A 21,187-nucleotide genomic window follows, 5' to 3' on the forward strand; every position below is an offset into this window, starting at 1 on the left:
TAGATGTAAACTCCTCAGGGATGTAAGACACAACCTAAAATCAGTGTGAGCCACCTAAGACGCATGGTGACACTCTCAAATTACCTTGGGAAGAGGTTTACCTATTTACATGCCCACCGCTAGGGTATGAGACCACCGGCATCTGTACAACTTTGCCATTCCTCAGTGTAATAAAAAACCGTTGTTTTTTTGGCCGGGTGCTGTGGCTCACACCTGAAATCCCAGCACTTCAGGAGGCCAAGGCGGGCGGATCACGAGGTCAGGAGTTCGAGACCAGCCTGACCAACATGGTGAAACCCTGTCTTTACTAAAAATACAAAAATTAGCTGGACGTGGTCGTGGGCGCCTGTAATCCCAGCTACTCAGGAGGCTGAGGCAGGAGAATCACTTGAACCCGGAAGGCGGAGGTTGCCGTGAGCCGAGATCACACCACTGCACTCCAGCCTGGGCAACAGAGTGAGACGCCGTCTAAAAAAAAAAAAAAAAAAAAAGAAAATCGTTGTTTTTGGCCGGCGCTCACGCCTATAATCCCAGTACTTTGGGAGGCCAAGGCAGGTGGATCACCTGAGGTCAAGAGTTTGAGACCAGCCTGACCAACACGGTGAAACCCCATCTCTACTAAAAATACAAAAATTAGCTGGGCGTGGTGGCATGCGCTTATAGTTCCAGCTACTTGGGAGGCTGAGACAGGAGAATCACTTGAACCTGGAAAGCAGAGGTTGCAGTGAGCCGAGATCGCGCCACTGCACTCCAGCCTGGGTGACAGAGTGAGACTCCGTCTCAAAAAAAAAAAAAAAAAAAAAAAAAATTGTTTCTTTGGTCAGCAGCTAGGTGGAACAGGATGTCTCATTTTTGTTTTAATTTGCATTTCCCAACTAGTATTTTTTTCTGATGATTATTAGCCATTTGGTTTTTTTTTCCTCCCTTGTGGATTGTCTGTTTTCTCCTTTTGCCCATATTTTTGTGTTGTCGTTTTCTTAGTGATTTGTAGGCATTAAAAAAATATATTAAGGATAGTGATCTTTTTGTCTGTTATATGAATTGCAAAGTTTCCCCCAGTCAGCTGCTTTGTTTATGGGGTCTTTTGATATACAGAATTTTAAATTCTGAAATTAACAAATTAACCAATCTTTCCCTTTAATGGTTTGTGCTTATTGTTTCCTGTTTAAGAATATGCATTTATATACCAAGTAAGAAAGACATTATTCTACATTTTTAAATAGTTCTTACAGCTTTATTTTGTACATATTATCTGCACATTTTGATGGTCATATTTCTTTACTTTCAATAAACCTATTGTTTCTTTACCCCATTTCTTATTTCATTAACTATGGCTACTGGTACAGTGTTGAGTAAGAGTGAAATGAGATCATAGCCCATTCCTGACTTTAATGGGAATGCTTTTTTTTTTTTGAGATGGAGTCTCACTCTGTCACCCAGGCTGGAGTGCAGTGGCATGAGCTCAGCTCACTGCAACCTCCGCCTCCGGGGTTCAAGCGATTCTCCTGCCTCAGCCTCCTGAGTAGCTGGGATTACAGGCACCTGCCACCGTGCTCGGCTAATTTTTTGTATTTTTAGTAGAGACGGGGTTTCACCATCTTGGCCAGGCTGGTATTGAACTCCTGATCTCATGATCCACCCGCCTCGGCCACCCAAAGTGCTGGGATTACAGGCGTAACCCACCGCGCCCGGCCAGGAATGCTTCTAATGCTTCTAATAAGTATGCTGTTTGCTCTAGGGTACTTTTTTAGAAGAAAGATTCATTCATGTTTGAGAATATCTGCGTCTTGCCTTTCTTCCTGAATTGCCGTATTTAGTTTAGTTAAGAAAATCATGGTCTTTCCTTATAGCCTTCTCTGCTTTTCAAAGCATGTGTACAACAGCATCTCATTCGATTCTCACAAAAAAAGGTGAAAACCCAGGGCTTGGCAGGGCAGGGTCCTGATCCAGGCCACGGGAGAGGGTGGCCCAATCTGCACTGTCTTAGCTCAGAGATAGAGCTAGATTGCTATTGTCACTTGTGGAAGGTAGATGGCAAAAGTGACCTCAGTGCCTCTCTCCTCCCTGTGTCTGCCTGCTTCTCCATGTGACTTTGTATCTGCTCCCACTGAAGAGATTGTGAGATTGCTGTAGACTGGATTGCATCCCCCACAACCCCTGCCCAACTCACTGAAGTCCTAACTCCCAGTACCTCAGAATGTGACTGTATTGGAGACAGGATCTTTAAAGAGGGAGTTAAGTGAAAATGAGGTCATTAGGGTGGGCCCTAATTCAGTGTGACTGGTGCCTTTATAAGAAGAGGAGATTAAGACACAGACACATACAGAGGGAAAGCCATGCGAGACACAGGGAGAAGATGGCTACTTACAAGCCAAGGAGAGAGACTTCAGGAGAAACCAACCCTGCTGACTCTTTGATCTTGGACTTCCTGCCTCTAGAATTGTGAAAAAATAAATCTGTTGTTTAAACACCCAGTCTATGATACTGTGTTATGGCAACCCTAGCAAACTAACCCAGAGCTGGAGTCTGTTCCCCCACTTCTTGAATCTGGGCTTGGCCATGTGACTTGCTCCAGTCAAGAAGGAAGCAGAAGCGATGTGCGTGCCTATAGGCCTTGCCTGTTCAACTGTGCTCTTGCACTTCTGTCATCACCATGACAACATGCTTGGGTTAGGCTGCTGGAGCATGAGAGACACGTGGAGCCGAGCTGATTCACTCCAGTCATACCAGTCTTTCTATCCAAGGCCAGTCTAGATCAGCAAGCAGCCAGCCAGCCTTTAGATGTGTAGGTGAGCCCAGCCGAGATCAGCAGAGCTGCCTAACCAAGCCCAGATGACCCCAGATATGTGAGCAGTATACGTTATTTTTGCTGGACACGGAGATTTTGTGGTTGGTGGTTATGCAGCATCATTGTGGTAACAGAAGGGAGTTGCACTTCCCTGTGCCTGCCTGGCCAGCCTCAGAGGATGTGAAAAGGGTACTGGGGCCTGGGCTGAGGTTGCAGGGACCCAGTTGCTGCCTAAAAGTTTGAGTTGAAGGAGTAGTTGAAGAAGGTGGAGCCTAGAGTGAAAGCCAAGGGGCCCAGGCCCAGAGAAGTATATAGACTGAAGAGAAGAGGTTCAGGGCCAGGTACAATGGCTCACACCTGTAATCCCAGCACTTTGGGAGGCTGAGGCAGGTGGATCACCTGAGGTCAGGAGTTTGAGACCATCCTGGCCAACATGGTGAAACACCGTCACTACTAAAAATACAACAAAATAGCTGGGTGTGGTGGCGTGCACCTGTAGTCCCAGCTACTTGGGAGACTGAGGCAGGAGAATCGCTTGAACCCAGGAGGCGGAGGTTGCAGTGAGCTGAGATCGTGCCTCTGCACTCCAGCCTGGGCGATAGAACGAGACTCCATGTCAAAAAAAAAAAAAAAAAGGTTCAGAGACTCAGAAATGTGATGTCCAGACTGCCTGCCAGAAGTGTATCCACCCTCAGAATATGAATCCCGCCCTCCCAGTTATACCTTGCTTATCTACATGGGGAAGTTATCCCAGATATTATATCAACTGTCCCTGCCTGTGGTCCACCTTAATTTAGGAACCCTTGCTTGCTGAAAGGAGGCCAACACTCATCAGTTGTAGAGTCCAGGTCCCTTAGGATATTCCTGGGCTGGTCATGAGTTGCACCCTGGGGTCTCCTGGTTGGTGGCTAGAGAAGGGTAGAAGGAAATTTTGCCAGAAGAGCCAGTCCTCTTGTGATGCATTGGAAAATTTTTGGCAAATATTCAGTCACTTTCCTCTCCTTGGAGCAGAGTATATTTCCCTGCCCCATTGGCTTTGGGCTTGGCCATATGACTTGCTTTGGCCAGTGAAATGTGGATAGATATGATGTGTTAGGAACAGAAGCTCTAAAGCTTCACGTATTTGTCATTAATCATGGGAAGAATATGCCCCAGACAGCGGATGGTTCAAGGAGAATACAGAGAAAAGGGGAATGGATTTGAGCCATAAAAGCCTAGAACCAACGCTAGAATCTGCAGACAGATACCTAAGCAAGAAAAATAAATGCTTGCTATTGAAACCTGTGAATTAAGGGGTGGCTTGTTTTGTAGCATTACTGTGGCTATAGCTGACTAATACACCTTTCTTTGGGGGAGTCATCCAGGCCAAGAGGGAGCTTTCTGGGCACTGGTGATGGAGTGAGCCATGGATCCACAGAATGGGAAGCTACCCTTATTGTGACTCAGGTCCAGCAAAGGGGCCTGGCAGGAATAGGTCAAGGGCTTCAGGGCCCTGGGGAGGATGCATTTCATGGCTTGATTCCAGCCCAAGGGGCTGTAGGGAATAGAAGCCAGTGGGCATTCTTTTAGTTCTAATCTATGAGATTGAGGAAAGATCTTCTGTTCCCACTGCCCAATTCTTGGCTGATGAGGAAGAATTTTATTCTAAATATTCAGAGCTAGCTGGGCGCGGTAGCACGCACCTGTAGTCCCAGCTACTCAGGAGGCTGAAGCAAGAGGATGGCTTGAACCCAGGAGTCCAGCCTGGCAACATAGTAAGACACTGTCTCCAAAAAAATAGATACATAAAAAAATTAAAAATAATTCAGAGCTGCTGGCTACTTCTCTTCCATCAGATGAAGACGTGAAAAACTGTGGTGTCTTACTCTGCTCTCAAGATCCCTTCTGATTCCCAACCCACAAACTGGTACAGTCCAGTGGGCATGAAGTGTTCACTGGATGTAGAAAGTTCCTGAAAGGGGCTGGGTTTGGTGGCTCACACCTGCAATACCAGCACTTTGGGAGGCTGAGATGAGAGGATCACTTGAGGCCAGGAGTTCAAGACCAGCCTGGGAAACATAGTGAGGCCCTGTCTCTACAAAAATTTAAAAATGAGCAGGGCATGGTGGCATGCACCTGTAGTCCCAGCTACTGGGGAGCCTGAGGTGAGAGAATCACTTGAGCCCAGGAGTTCAAGGCTGCTGTGAGCTATGATCACACCACTGCACTCTAGCTTGGGCAACAGAGCAAGACCCTATCTCCCACAAACAAATAAACAACAAAAAAGAAAGTTCCTGAAGGGGATCAGGAGAATGGAGGATCACGACTGTGTCCTCAGCTACTCAGAAAGCAATGTGTGGGCAGCAGGACAGCGGCTGGAGGTTTGATGATTGGATGGGCTCTTCGTGGAGTTAAGGGTGGGGTATATGCATTGGAGAGGGCTGAGCCTTTTCCTTCCCCACCTCTGGCCAGGGGTGCCTTTGATGCACAGGGTAACACTCTGGCAAGAGCTCTGAGTCTTTTAATTCAGCTTTGTTAACTCTGGAGTCCCAACTGTTTGCAGATGGCTGGCTGATATCCTCATTTTTAAAGACCCGTTTTGAATTTTTATCCTCTTTTCAGCTCTTCATTGGTATTTTAAGGGGAGGGGTCTTATAGAGGACTTCAATACCAAGTGGAGTTGGTAGTGTCTGTGTTTGATTAAAAAAAAAATTGGCTGGATGCAGTGCCTCATGCCTGTAATCCCAGTACTTTGGGAGGCCGAGGCAGGTGGATCACCTGAGTTTGGGAGTTTGAGACCAGCCTGACCAACATGTAGAAACCCCGTTTCTACTAAAAATACAAAAAAATTAGCTGAGCGTGGTGGCAGGCACTTGTAATCCCAGCTACCTGGGAGCCTGAGGCAGGAGAATCGCTTGAACCCAGGAGACGGAGGCTGTGGCGAGATCATGCCATTGCACTCCAGCCTGGGTAACAAGAGCGAAACTCCGTCTCAGAAAAAAAAAAAAAAAAAAAAAAAAAAGAAATTTCCTGAGGGCTCCTAATAAGGCAGGCAGTTCTAGAGGGTAGCTTGGGAAGGGTGTGCTAAGTATGGGTTGAATGCATGGGAATGCTAGCTTAGCTCCAAAATCTTCATCTCCAGAATCTCTCCACCTGTTCTCTTCACTCCCACCCCCATTCCTCTGGCAAAGCCGCCATCATCTCTTGCCTGGACTGTTGCAGTTGCCACAGTAAATGGCATCCTTGCTAATTTTTGACTATGCCAGTTATCCTCTTATGGCAGGACTTTTGCACTTCCTGTCTCCTCTGCCTTGGATGCTCTCCTCAGGGATCTGCGTGGCTCACTCCCTTACCGTCTTCACACATCACCTAGCTGAGAACTTCCCTGAGTGTTGGATCTAAAAGCGCAATTTCCCCATCCCCAACATTTCCTGTTATATTTCTTTTGCTTATCACCATCTAACCTGCCATATATGTTGTTTATTACCTATCACCCTGTCCTAGAACAAGAACTCCATGGTGGCAGGTTTCTTTTCTTTTGCACACTGCTGTATCCCCATCTACTGCGCAGATAGTAGGTGTTCAGTAAATACTACGAAATGCATGCATTTGATGACCTCACCTGGCCATTTGTTGATGGTTGGAGAGTACTGGCTGGTTGAAGGGTGTCAGAGGGCCCCTATGCCCCACCTGTGAAGGTGCAGTTCATAGTTGGAGTCAGGGGAACACCGACTACCTAACCTGTATGAAGCCCATGTGGTAGGCATCGTAGGCTTGTCCACTAGGGTGACTGTAAGATGCCTCTTAAGAGCTTGGAAAGAAAAGTTCTTAAGATTGTCTTCTGAGAGTTTTATTCTGAAATGGACCCACAATGGAGGAGATTAGAGACAAGCAATGTGAACTTAAAGGCACAGAGCAAAATTAAAGGCTGTGAATGAAGCATGAGTCAGATGGGAGGATGGAGAGGGATGTATTGGAAACAGAGGCAGGAGGCACCAGGAGGTGGAACCCTGGCCCAGGGATCAAGTCCTGTGCTTGGTACACTAAATAAATAACTGTTCACTAACTCCTCAGCTTTGCCTGTGAGCTCACGAAGCAGCTTTCAGACCATGGACTGGCTTCCCATCAAGCTCATTTATTGTCATAAATACATTGGCTTGTCGATGGTTAAGTTATATATCCCACTAAAAATTAGCATATTGGCCTTGGGCTTACAAACTTTACTTCCTAGTGAGTTGGGAAGTCCATGTCAGCTTATATGAGACTGGTCACCAGATCCGCTTTCTGGACCTGTAATACTGAAGAATAGATAAATGACTGGCTGGGGGCAAGTTCACTGAGCAAATAATACTGCAGTCTTTTGGGATGCGGCTAGCCAGGGATTTCCTGGTGTCCCCCTTTCCTTTTCACAGCTGTCTTTCTTTCTTTTTCTTCCTTCCTTTCTTTTTTTTTTTGAGACTGAGTCTCGCTCTGTTGCCCAAGCTGGAGTGCAGTGGCACGATCTCTGCTCACTGCAACCTCCACCTCCTGGGTTCAAGCGATTCTCCTGTCTCGCCCTCCTGAGTAGCTGGGACTACAGGCGCATGCCACCACACCTGGCTGATTTTTTTTATTTTTAGTAGAGACGAGGTTTCACCATGTTAGCCAGGATGCTCTTGATCTCTTGACCTTGTGATCCATCCGCCTCGGCCTCCCAAAGTGCTGGGATTACAGGTGTGAGCCACTGTGCCTGGCTAGCTGTCTTTCAAAATCCTAAACATTTGGCCAGGGCTGTGGCTCATGCCTGTAATCTCAGCACTTTGGGAGGATGAGGCAGGTGGATCACCTGAGGTCAGGAGTTCGAGACCAGCCTGGCCAACATGGCGAAACCCTGTCTCTATTAAAAATACAAAATTAGCCAGGTATGGTGGCATGTGCCTATAGTCCCAGCTACTTGGGAGGCTGAGGCAGGAGAATTGCTTGAACCCTAGAGGGGGAGGTTGCAGTGAGCCGAGATTGGGCCACTGCACTTCAGTCTGGGAGAGCGAGACTCCGTCTCAAAAAAAGAAAACAAAAACCAAAACCCAAAAACCTAATCATTTGGTCAATCTGGGAAGATATCCTTGAAGCAGATGGCTTCTGGGATAACTTGTTTTTGCTAGGTTCTTGGTGAGAGGGGGACCTCTTAGCTTATGTTGCTTGCAAATTAGATAACTGGATACAGGCTTGAAATGTGTTGATGGAATGTGTAACAGACACCAGGAATGCCCACCTGAAATCTATTCTCTGTTTCTTCTTGCTGCCAGAATCCTGATTTTGGCAATGATCCTCAATCATCCTAAAGCGAGGGTTGACAAACTTTTTCTGTGAAGGGCAAGAGAGTAAAATTTAGGCTTTGTGAGCCAAGAGGCAAATTTGAGAATATTATGTAGTAATGTTCATACAATTTTGGTGTGTCATGAAATATTATTGTTTTGACTTTCCCCTCCAATCATTTAAAAATGTAAAATTCAGGCCAGGCGCAGTGGCTTATGCCTGTAATCCTAGCACTTTGGGAGACTGAGGCAGGTGGATCACTTGAGGTCAGGAGTTTGAGACCAGCCTGGCCAACATGGTGAAACCCTGTCTCTACTAAAAATACAAAACTAGCCGGGCGCAGTGGCTCACGCCTGTAATTCCAGCACTTTGGGAGGCCGAGGAGGGCAGATCACAAGGTCAGGAGATCGAGACCATCCTGGCTAACAGGGTGAAACCCCATCTCTACTAAAAATACAAAAAATTAGCCGGGCATGGTGGCAGGCACCTGTAGTCCCAGCTACTTGGGACGCCGCTGAGGCAGGAGAATGGCGTGAAACCAGGAGGCGGAGCTTGCAGTGAGCCGAGTTAGCACCACTGCACTCCAGCCTGGGCGACAGAGCGAGACTCTGTCTCAAAAAAAAAAAAAAGAAAAAGAAAAAATTAGCCAGGCGTGGTGGTTCATGCCTGTAATCCCAGCTACTTGGAAGGCTGAAGGCTGAGGCAAGAGAATCGCTTGAATCCGGGAGGCAAAGGTTGCAGTGAGCCGAGATGGCGCCACTGCACTCCAGCCTGGGCAACAGAGCGAGACTCTGTCTCAAAAAAAAAAAAAAAAAAAAAAAGAAAGAGCTTGGGTTCTTGACTGGCAATACCAGCAACCACCTGTCCTGTAACTTGCCAAGTGAGAAAAATAATGCCCCAGGTTTATGCAGCTATTGATCCACTTCCTTATTGCCTGCAGCTGTGCTCTTAGCTGATCCGGTGTGCTAGGGATGTCATCATTATCTGCCCCGCCCCCACCCTCAGATGCTGGTGCCCAGATGGCTGTGTTTTGCCCCACATGATCCATCTCGCTCACTCCCATGTGCCCGCCCTCACTGTTCAGACCTGACCCAAAGTTAGCCAATCCATAAGCTGGCCTTTGTGGCTTGGCTTAGTGCATGAATGGGAACAAGCTGATTCCCTCTCTTGGGAAAAGGAACTGAGATTCCTTTTTCGGGTTCTGGCAGGACAGAAGGAGGTGGACCAAAACAATATGGTGGAGTCACGTGAGTGGTGAATCCTGGAAGAAACATCCACAAATGTCGTGGCTGAGGTGTCTGCAAATGCTTCTGATGCATCCTTACCTCCAACTCCTGGCTCTGAAATCTCAGCCTGTTGTGGCCCTAGCTCCTGGATTTCTTCTTGATTCCAAGCATATCTTGCAAGTTCCACTTAGTTCCTCCCCAGACCACGGCAATTTTAGAATGTAGGCCGGCATCCTGCTCAGCATTCCCTTTGTTTCACTGCTTCCCAAAAGGGCTGGGGATTGGGGAAGGGAAGAAAGTCCTGGCCAGACCCTTGACAGCAGTGCAATGCCCCCCTGCCCAAAGGCCCCAGCACCACTTGGGCCAAGGGAGCACGGGTCCACTGGGCTCCCGAAAGCCATTCTGAGCAGAGAGGCTGCGGGACCAGTTTATCCTTTACAAGCATCTGGTTTTATGCTTTCCTGAAGCCACAAAAAAAAAAAAAAAAAAAAAAAAGGAAAGTTTTTCCAAGTGGACGGTGAACATGCAACCCCTGGGGGTGTAGTAGGATGGGAATAGAAACAGGGTGAGGGGTGCTCTGAGGAGTTAAAGCTCTGACAGGTCACTGAGGGAGGGTGACTGAGGTCCCAAAACTTTCTCCAGGACCTGTTGGCACCCGTTGGAGGAGGGATTAAGGGGCTGGCTTGCAGCATGACAGTCAGGAGCCTTTGGGGGCAGGGTGGGGCTCCAGATGGGAGGGTTAGGTGACCTGGAGGGCACCATGGAGGGCGCAGCTGGTTCCTTGCAGCCTCTAGCCCCCGGAGGACTGGTGGGACCAGCGGGGGTGAGGGCCTTGCAAGGTTGGTGATGGTGAGCCAGCCGCCAGACGGCAACCAGGCAGTGTCTCAGAGAAGGGTCAGTGGGCCAACTCCCAAGATCCAGTATTTAGTAAACACTTAAGCCCAGCCCCAAGCAGCCCTGGGGACAGAGCCCTCTCCCCTGTGGTGGATGCAGGTGCAGATTCTATCGTAACCCAGGATGACTGGGTGTGAGCTATGAGGGAGGCTGCAAAAAGTGCAGGGCTTGGCAAAGGATCTGTGTATGGCAGGAGGAAGATGAAGACTCTGGAAGACAGGGAGTGGAGAGGGCCAGCAGGGTCAGGGGCGTCATCATGCCCAAAGAGAGTAGAGGAGATAGGAGATACTGCAGTAGGCGAGTGGCCTTGGGGCTTGTATTTGTGGTGTGAACACTAACATCTGGAAGGGTGAACACTAACATCTGGAGCTAGAGACAGCCTCTTGGGAGTCATTTCTGTACAAGTGGTCATTGAGATGACATGGAGTGGATAAAATTGTGTGAAGAGTTGAGAAAAAGAGGAATAAAACCCTAGGGAGCATTTAAGAGTGGAGAGAGAAGGCTGTGGAGGAGGCAGAGAGAGAGTAGGGTCAGCAGGTCAGAAGAGATCCCAGAGGCGCGGCTCAGAGGCAGGGAGGGAACATTCCAGGAATCAGGGAGTGGCCACCAGTGTGGACTGGAGCAGAGAAGGCGGGGAGGAGACCAGGGAAATGGAAGGTCCCAGGTGACTTGCAAAAGCAGCCCTGGGGATGCTGGGGACAGAGGTCCCGGGAAGAGTGTGGGAAGAAAGCAAGGTGGGCAGTGAGAGCCCAGCTGGAGAGGGAGGGCAGACTGGAGATGGGGTCCTTGAGTGGGAAGCAGGAATGAGGATCTTTAAGGATGGGGAGTGAGCACTTGGGTGAATGCTAGTGTCCTCGGAGGCTTGCTTCCGTCCCTGTCACATCTCACAGGACCATCCCTTTCTCATTCACAAACTCCCTCAGGCCTCACCCCATCCCTTGAGGATCATGTAAAGAAATTCCACTCGCTGGAGACAATGGCCCCATTTTTTTTTTTTTTTTTTTTACATGCATCTCAGGGACAGTCTCTCTAATCAGATGTGTGGGCTGGGCTGGGGATCTGAGCACCTGAGGACCCAGGAAATGGTACAGTGAATGCACTTCTTTCAGATGGTCTCCAAATCACTAGCAAGAGGCTGCCTCCTCCAAGAGGAGCAAGAGGCTGTTGCTGTTTTCTCCCATCCTCTCGGCCACTCTATGACCCTTTGCCATGTCCCAGAACCAAGGTCAGCAGCACAGTGCTTTACTGATGATTAGAACAAGGTACCTGGATGCCCTTGCTGTGGCATGATCTATCTAGGGGCTCTGAAGCCCTCCTGCACCTCCTGTAGGCTCACAACCTGGTGCAGGGATACCGGAGGAGGAGGTAGCTGTGTGCAGGGGGCCCCTGTGTCCCAGAGACAGGCTGAGGCTCAAACATCAGACATATTTTCCAGATTGATTACCATGCCTAGAGCAAGTACAGGGCAAGCCACTGGCCTTCCTGCCTCCACTCCCACTGGGTTAACCAGGGCAGGGAGGCCCACAAATCCTCCTGATGAAGGCTCCCTTCCCACCCTCCCCTTTTGCCCCCACTGTTGACTTTCTGTGGGATCAGCTGCCCTGGCATGTGGGACTGTCAGAAGTACTGGAACCAGAGTGACTCCATCTTAAATAGGGGCTGGGTAAAATGAGGCTGAGACCTACCGGGCTGCATTCCCAGGAGATCAGGCATTCTTAGTCACAGGATGAGACACGAGGTCGACACAAAATACAAGCCATAAAGACCTTGCTGATAAAACAGGTTGCAGGAAAGAATCCGACCAAAACTCACCAAAACCACGATGGGGAAGAAAGTGACCTCTGATTGTCCTCACTGCTCATTACATGCTAATTATAAGGTATTAGCTGGTTAAAATACACTCCCACCAGCACCATGACAACTTATAAATGCCATGGCAACCCAAGGAAGTTACCCTATACGGTCTATAAAGGGGAGGAACCATCAGTTCTGGGAATTACCCACCTCTTTCCTGGAAAACTCATGAATAGTCCACCACTTGTTTAGCATATAATCAAGAAGTAAAAATAAGTATGAGCAGCTGAGCAGCCCATGCTTCTGCTCTGCCTATGGAGTAGCCACTTTTATTCCTTTACTTTTTTTTTTTTTTTGAGATGGAGTTGCCCAGGCTGGAGTGCAATGGCATGATCTTGGCTCACTGCAACCTCTGCCTCCTGGGTTCAAGCGATTCTTCTGCCTCAGCCTCCTGAGTAGCTGGGATCACAGGCACCTGCCACCACACCCGGCTAATTTTTTATATTTTTAGTAGAGACGGGGTTTCACCACGTTGGCTAGGCTGGTCTCGAACTCCTGACCTCAGGTGATTCACCCGCCTCAGCCTCTCAAAGTGCTGGGATTACAGGTATGAGCCACTGTGCCCAGCCTATTCCTTTACTTTCTTAATAAACTTGCCTTCACTTTACTGTATGGACTTGCCCTGAATTCTTTCTTGTGCAAGACCCAAGAACCCTCTCTTGGGGTCTCGATAGGGACCCCTTTTCTGGTAACAGGAACAACTTTCACTCTGCTTAGAGACCCTCTGCAAACCCAAGGCTGCTGTTGAAACAGGTCTTGCTCACCCCTGTCCCAGACGCCAATGTTCAATTCTTTGACACTGCGGTCTGCCCCCTTACTGACCACTGATTTGACAGATGGCCCCTACCTCTGCCAGAAGACAGTGAGGGCTGTCCGCTGGTGTCCCCAGCTTTGGGGCAGCCAATGTGCTGCAAAGTGGAGCCCTCTTTGGAGTATGCAACATTCTGTCAGCACCCAACATACTCCCACCCATAAACTTTCCTTCCTGTGCCTCCAGGGAGGCCAGGCCTGAAAGCCCAGAACCTGCTGTAGACTCACCGTGTGAAATGTCTGCTCCAAGCCTTGATACTGGCTGCCTTTTTAACTCTGTAAAACTTGGGTGAGATGCCTGAAATTGTGGGTGACCTTTTAGATAGACTACCTGCCTAGTAAAGAATGGAAACTTTGGGCTCAAAATACTGGTCTATGTGGCCCCAGCAGCTGGGTCATCCAGTTCAGAGCACCCCCAGACACCCCAGTGTATTGTCTAACCCACTGTCCTCCCAAGGGTCCACTGGACCGCAGCCATCACCCCCATGCTGGTTGGAAGTGTGTGGTTGATACTATCCAGCTGAAGACTGAAATGCTTGCAATCTCATGGGAATATGACAAGTAGGAATATGACATTTTACTCAAAGCTAACAAGCATGGTTCCTAGGTATGGTTCTTTTCCTAGCCATGTACAGCTATCTACTCGGGCTTGTATATCTTTTCATGTAAACTTATGTTTCACCCATTTACCTGATGGCCGCCTTCCTCACTGAGGCCCTCAGAGCATTACATAAGCATCTGGGGAGACTGACAAAGGGATAATTTGTGCTTAGGATCACTATTTGGTTCACAAGACCGATCATGTGAGTTTTAAAACCTAACAACCCCCCCCCCCCCCAGGTCCTTTGGTCATGCTAAAACTCCCAACAGACAGCAGCCATCAGTTAAAGAGTCAGTTAAGTTGAAACTAGAAAGGCAAATGTAGACCCAATCTATTCTGTTGCGGACCTTTAGTTCTTGACAGACTTTAGGGGAAAAAGTATTTTTTTTTTTAATGGGTTATGGGCTAAAGAGGGACAGTTTGCACAGCTTGGACAAAATAGAAGTACTCTTACCAATAAATATGTCTCAAAATGACAAATAAAGCTCTCCAATTGGTGGCTTGGAATCCCAGCAAGAAGTGATGGGCACAGGCACGATGAGCTATGTACAGAGTGTAAACAGTAAGGCCCTTGAGGGGAAGTAATAAGGGGTAGGGGCCAGGTGATGGGGTGTGCACGGAGGAGCCCGGGTGGCGGACAGCGGGCCCATGGATAAATACAGCAGGCTTGTATGACGGCTATACAATCTGCCACCAAAGCTTGTGGGTGGTGGTAGGTCCACTGGGTTCCTCCAGTCGGCAGTAAGAAGGAGAAATTTGTCCATTGAGGAGCCCTGGTCCCACTGACTTTTTCCCTAAGGGAGGCACTGGGGTAGCCGGCCAAAGCTTCTGTGCCTATTTCCCAGAAGAGGAGGGGCAGGCCTTCCTGGCCATGCTTGGGGCTGTCTACTCAGGGTTCAGGGCATGGAGGATGGGGCAGTGTTTCTCAAACAGGGATTGGGAGCAAAAGGCCCCACGGAGCCCGCAGCCTCTCCCTTCTAAGAAAAGAGTTCTGGGCACCTGAGTCCAGCAGGGGGCCCCATTACTTTTCGCCTTTCAAGGGCTCCAGCCTCAAGCTCTGCCCAGTTCCTCAGGGATGCCACAGAGCAGCTGCCCTGATCAGTTTCCGGGTCTCCGATTTGCACGGGGGCTCTTAGAACAACGCCAGCCTGCCTCTCTAGTCCCCCTTACCCCCAAGCCCAGCACACTCCGCGGCCTAGCTCTGGGGTCCTTAAATATCGGTCTCCCGTAGGTTGCTGTAGTCGGCCAATTCGTAGGCCTGGCAGGTGGCGCCCTCGGCCACCTCGTGTGGGACGCCTAGGGACACAGCCTCCACCTCTGCGCGCTGCGCGCCCCCGGCGCGGATCTTGTGCGACAGGCTGGAGACTTTGGCGCGCAGCTGGGTCGTGGGTCTCCGGAACGGCCCCAGCAGCCTCCACTCGCGGAAGGCGCTGGGTGGCTTTCGACGGCTGGCGACCGGAGCCTGCATCTCGGGCGTGCCTGGGGGTTCGGGGTCGGGGTCGGGGAGCGCGGTGAGGGCCAGCGGCGCTCCGGGGGGCGCGTCGCCCGAACTCGGGGCGCAGTCCTGGCGCAGGCCGCTGGTGGAGGCCCGCCAGTGGTGGCCGTAGACACGCCAGAGAGGGCGGCGGCGCCGGCGACGACGGCACTGGCAGCGCAGGAGACGGAGGAAGGCGCGCTTGAACTCGCGGCTGGAACAGGGGTAGATGAGCGGGTTCACGCAGCTGTTGAAGTAGCCGAGCCAGAAGATGACCTTGAAGACGCCCTCCGATGGCTTCAGCTGCGGGAACAAGGAGCCTGTAGGGAGCAGAGACCGATACTGGTTAGCTGCTTGGGGAGGGGGAGGCCAGGCGGCTCTGGGCGCAAAGGGGAGACCCTTCAGTAGCCTTGGCTGAGTCATTGACTAGGAGTTCTCAAGGGATCCGTGCTGTAAATCAGGAGGTCCATGAACTTGGATAGAGAAAAATAATAATTGTTTTCACTCACCTCTACCTGATATTGAGGATTACCTTCAATGAATGTAGGCAACAAACCAGAGTAGAGTTAGACAAAACCACGTGCAATTGCTGTTTTTGTAGCTCAAAACCGGTGCAATATTGGCAGTTTCGTATTATGAGACAAAGTAGCAAACATAGCCATGTTTGCTCATTTCTGCGTGCCAGCATAATTTCACAAAGTCCCCGACTCTGTGACAAAGTATGGCTCTCTGGAAAGATGCTTTGAAGATAAAATAGGATAGAACATATGCCCCCGCCTCCCTGCCACATCTCCTGTCTGAGTCACTATTTTCCTGAAATGATAAATGACCCTAGTCCTTGCCTCTTCCTACACAGAAGATAACGTCTGACCAGGTTAGTAATTATGCTGCTATGAACAGATATACTCTTACACACAAAACTCAATATAATTCTGCTTTAATAGAATTGCTGAGCAAGTTCAATATAATTTTGTACATATGGAACCCCCGCTACCTATATATAAACAGTAGATTAAAATACTGTGCTGGAGCAGTCTGATATTACCTCTCTGAAGGGCTGGGCTACAGGGCTTAGTCTATAGTCCTTAATAAGACTTCTAAATAAAACTAATGTTAATTTTTTAAAAGCTTTTTTTTCTTTAATTGATAATATGATTCAAACGAACATTAGCCGTCCCCACAGATATTTTCCTATCACTTTCAGTTGTTGCAGATGTTTTGAAATATTCTCTGTGCTCCTCACTTTTGGGAAATGACAGTCATTAGAATGCACCACTAGATCTTGTTTTTTTTCAGACCCGCAAAGTCAATTTATTTTTGATAAAGGTACAAAGATAATTCAATAGAGAAAGGGTAATCTTTTCATTTGTCTTTTCAGCAAATGGTCCTAGAACAATTAAACTAGATCTTGTTATGTAATACCTTAATGCAGAAGCATATTCATTAGCAAGTCACACATTTCCTGTAAAAATATTTTGATGGCTTTTCCAATAAAATCAGTTTCATCTGTAATCTTTTGTATTTTGTTTTATGCTTTTGAAAGCGTGACTCTGAGAAGGGACCCATACGCTTCCCCAGGTGCCTAAGTAGTCTGTTAACAAAAAGGGGTAAGAACCCTCGAATTCAATGTTGGCCAAGGTTTGCTCCCTGCCAGGTGCTGTGCTGGGCTCACACACACGAGGAGGCATTACACATGGCCCTTATTTCCTAGCTAGAATGTGAATAAATATCTTTGAGATGCAGGTGGGGTGATGATGGTGGTGCTCAGTGTAGACAGTCCCTGACTTTTGATGCTTCGACTTAATTTTTTGACTTTACAATGGTGCAAAAGTGATACGCGTTCAGTAGAAACCATACTTCAAGTACCCAAAGAACCATCCTGTTTTTCACTTTCAATATAGTAGTTAATAAATTACATGAGATATGCAACACTTTATTATAAAATAGGCCTTGTGCTAGATGATTTTACCCAACTGTAGGTGAATGTAAGTGTTCTGAGCATGTTTAAGGTAGACCAGGGTAAGCGATGACGTTCGGTAGGTTATATGTATTAAATGCATTTTGACCTACGATATTTTCAATTTACAACAGGCTTAACAGGACATAATTCCCACTGTAGCTCCCCACTGCAGCTGTGTGTGCATGTAGGGTGGCAGTCACAGGCTCAGAGACAGCTTAGGGGGGTCAGCCAGGATGAGGCAGGGCAGAGGGTATTACAGGTGGAAAGGACAGGCGGGCAAGAAAATACCAAGTTTGGGTCCTGGGAATATCCTATAGGATAAACTCAGAAAATCTCATCTGGGACAAACAGTGAAGGGGCTTTACCTGCTGTGAGGTTCAGCTTTTATTTTGTGGATGCTTAGGGGCCGCGAATATTTTTAAGCAGGTGAGAGATAGAGCCTGGAATTAAGCCTCCATAAACACACTGCTCACGGGCTGTTGAAATGCAGGGCAATGGGGCTGTTCCAGTGGAAGTGGTCAGGAAAGGCTTCTGGGATGGCTTTGAAAAAGGAGAGTGCCAGGGAGGATGGGGCAGGGGCACTAGGATCTGAGCTGTGCCAGGAAGACCCTCCTTTCCACAAACATCTCCCCTGACGTCCCTACCATGGACCCAGAAAAGGTCATTTTTCCAGAAAGGCACATGACCAAATGCAAAGGCACAATCCAGGCAGCAGAGGCCACTCTTTCATCCTCACTCACCCTCAGCAGCAGTAGGGGCAAGAGAGCAGGGGGCCAGGGGTGTTCCATCCTGGATAGAGGCTGCAGGTGCCTGTGAGACCAAGTGGGCCAGGGGTGTTCCATCCTGGATAGAGGCTGCAGGTGCCTGTGAGACCAAGCAGGCCAAGGGTGGGGGTGTCCTTAACAAATTATGGGACCTTCTCTCTCTTCCTCTTGACTTCAAAGAAAAAAGAGCAGGGATCCCTACTGAGGAGGCAGAGGCACCATTCCCCTCTCTTTGACCTGGGGAATATCGGCTTTGCTTATCACCCCTCCTCCCACCATACAGAGACAGTTTCTGGTGCTAAGAGACACCACAGGGGAAGAGGAGGGTCCCATAGCATCATATGGCACAGGCTTCTCAAACCTTGGTCATGTGGCCCTAAGCAAGTTATGTGGCCATCTAAGTTTTTTTTTTTTTTTTTTTTTTTTTAAATAGATGGAGTCTCGCTCTGTCACCCAGGCTGGAGTGCAATGGTGCGATCTCGGCTCACTGCAACCTCTTCCTCCTGGGTTCAAGCAATTCTCCTGCCTCAGCCTCCTGAGTAGCTGGGATTACAGGCACGCGCCACCATGCCCAGCTAATTTTTGTATTTTTAGTAGAGACGGGGTTTCACCATGTTGATCAGGCTGGTCTCCAACTCCTGACCTCATGATCTGCCCGCCTCAGCCTCCCAAAGTGCTGGGATTACAAGCGTGAGCTACCGTGCCTGGCCCATCTAAGTCTTACTTTCCTTTTAATATTATTTTTCTAGAAGGAATTTTGTGAAGATTCATATATTTTAGGTCCCAGCACTTAGCAGGCTCTTAAAAAGTATTGGTACCTATTACTTTTTTCTTTCTTTCTTTTTTTTTTTTTGAGACAGGGTTTCTCTCCCATCACCCAGGCTGGACTTCAGTGGCACACTCTTGGCTCACTACAACCTCCACCTCCTGGGCTCAAGTGATCCCCTTGCCTCCTGAGTAGCTGGGACTACAGGGGTGCACCATCATATTCGGCTAATTTTTGTATTTGTAGTAGTGTTTTGCCATGTTGGCCAGGCTGGTCTTGAACTACTGACCTCAAGTGATCCGCCTGCCTCAGCCTCCCAAAGTGCTGGGATTACAGGTGTGAGCCACCGTGCCTGGTTTATTAGTATCTATTACTTACCTCCATTTCTGTGGCTTTTGAGTGAAGAGACCTCAGATCTGGGAAGGGACCCAGTTTCTAGCTCTGGAGAGTGGCCAGAAACAGCAGCTGAGACCTAGTGGGTTTAGGGGCCACTGGTGCATTAGTCAGGATGTGTGAAAGAGATTATTTTCCCTGGGAGAGAGGTTGGGCCATCCCTGGAATGTGGGGGCCACTAGTGTTGACCTCAGCCTCCAGGAAAGTGGCCCTCAAGAACAGCATCGCTCAATGGCTGCAAGCTAAGACAGAGTGCTGAAAATAGCCTTCTGACTCAGGCTACAATTCTTTTATATTTAGCCCAGGATGACAAATCAGTGGACTATGCTTTTCAGTGGTGAGCCTGAAGCTGGCCAAAGGGCATTGTTATTGCACGGTTTTTATTCAGACTGGTGGGCAACATGGTATATTGTAGTATGGCCAGGTCATGTTGTAAACATTAATATGGTAATTTATGCTCAACCAACCTGAAGTCTGCTGTGAGCTGGGAAGTCCTTACACGAGAAGGAGCTGTAATACAAACTCAGCCTTTCAGCCGCAAGGTTTTCCCACTGTATCCTGTTGAGGTTTTGTCTTACTTTGGGCTCTCCCAGAGCAGATTGACAAGAATAGAAATACAAGTTTTTAATTTGGGAGGTAAAGGAAACAGCTTGAGTGGAGTGGGAAAAAGAATCAGGGAAGAGAAGGAAGCCAATAAAGTGTGTTATCAAGTTACTGATCACTATGGGCAATGGGGGAGCTCTGGATGGCTATGAAGAGCACAAACCTCAGTGTTCTCACACCAGTAGAGTGAGGGAGGTGGGGTATTTATACGCCCATTCCCATCAGTCATTGTTTGGGCTGCTCCCTCTGGGTGTTAATTTTCCACACTTCCTTTCTGCCACATGAGTGTGCAGAGAAAGTCCCTGGGCAAAGAAATGCAGGCAAGTGCTTCAACAGAATTTGGCCCTCATGCACTAAAGCTCTGGGGGAGATGGGTGCGGAACCAGTGGCATCTGCCACAACTTTGTTTTACGTGTTCTCTGCCCACTGCATGCAGACATGTTGCCTGGAAATACAAACAATCTGTGCATTGGGCTCCAGATTCCACAGGCAGCGGCTCTCAAGAGACTTCTCCTGTTCCGCTCACAGATGCAGGTTTGAATTTCACACCCGCCTCTGCCCACAGTGCTCCAATCCACCACCTACACCTCCCTGCACTTGCCCACTCTCTTGGCTGCACCCCTCAGCATTCTCTCCTGGGCCCACAGCCTCATGCACGGATCTCTGGAAGTCAGAAAGACAACTGGGCATTTTCCTCTCCGTGGCATACCATGAGTGTGAAATGGGGAACTGCCCCAAGACCCCTGAGCATGGGCACTTGGCTCACAGGCCTTGTTCTTTTGTGGCTCCAATGTCTCTCTGCAGTCCTCTGTCTTCACGTGCAACAGCCAAGTGGCCAGGCTGACTCACTTTGCACTCTGGCCACAAGGGGCTCCCCAGTCTTGCCTCTGGGCTCTTGCACGTGATTATCCTGGAATGCCCTTCCTCTATATCTGGTAGTGCTAGGTCCAGTGGCATCTCCTTCTGAAGTCTCTCTTACACCACCCGCTCCTGACCCAGCTGAGCTATTTTACTCTCCTCCCACCCGCAGCACATCACTCTCCCTTTTAAGTGCCTAGAGCACTATAGGTAACGATCAATTTCCTGTCTATTTCACCTTTAAAGGCTAAGCTCTTCCTACCACTTGGCATCTAGTAGGTACCTGATACATTCTTGGACTCTTTTCTGTGTATCGCACCTTGCAGCTCATCCATCACCAACTCCTGTTGGCCCCTAAGTCCCCTCGACTTTCTTTGTATCACCTTCATGTTACTACCTTGGTCCAGGCTACCATCGTTGTCTACCTGCAGTGCCTTTCTTTCCTTCCTTCCCTCCTTCCTTCCTTCCCTCCTTCCTTCCGTCCCTCCCTCCCTCCCTCCCTCCTTCCTTCCTTCCTTCCTTCTTCTCTCTCTCTTCTCTTTCTTTCTTTTTTTTTGACATGGGGGTTTCACCATGTTGGCCAGGCTGGTCTTGAACTCCTGACCTCAGGTGATCCGCCTGCCTCGGCCTCCCAAAGTGCTGGGATTACAGGCGTGAACCACTGCTCCTGGCCCCTGCAGTGCCTTTCTAAGTGGCCTTCCTGCTCCTGCCTTGTGCCCGCCCCCGGCTCCGAAGCTTGCACTCTATACACAGCTGGGGATCCTTTTAAAATATAAGCCAGAGCATTTCATTTCTTCACTTAAAATCCATTAGCCACTGAGTGCAACTTCCTGTCTTTTCTCTTTCTTCCTTATCTGTACTTTGACCTCCTGCCAGCTCCTTGGATTCCTCCTTCTCTGCTTAGCTGAGACTCCTACTCACC

The 21,187-nt window shown here is 48.8% G+C and overlaps 1 protein-coding gene across 1 annotated transcript in view; it reads right to left on the minus strand.

Moving 5' to 3' along the window:
• Nucleotides 1-6,882: 6,882 nt before the first annotated feature.
• Nucleotides 6,883-21,187, minus strand: part of ADRA1D (adrenoceptor alpha 1D) — a 36,134-nt gene continuing 21,829 nt past the window's right edge. Inside the window, exon 2 of the mRNA XM_034947783.2 lies at nucleotides 6,883-15,241. Coding sequence (XP_034803674.1) covers nucleotides 14,658-15,241 — 584 coding nt within the window. The 3' untranslated portion in view covers nucleotides 6,883-14,657. The remainder of the gene's footprint in view (nucleotides 15,242-21,187) is intronic.

Source organism: Pan paniscus, chromosome 21, assembly GCF_029289425.2.
Source record: "Pan paniscus chromosome 21, NHGRI_mPanPan1-v2.0_pri, whole genome shotgun sequence".
NCBI lineage: Eukaryota > Metazoa > Chordata > Mammalia > Primates > Hominidae > Pan > Pan paniscus.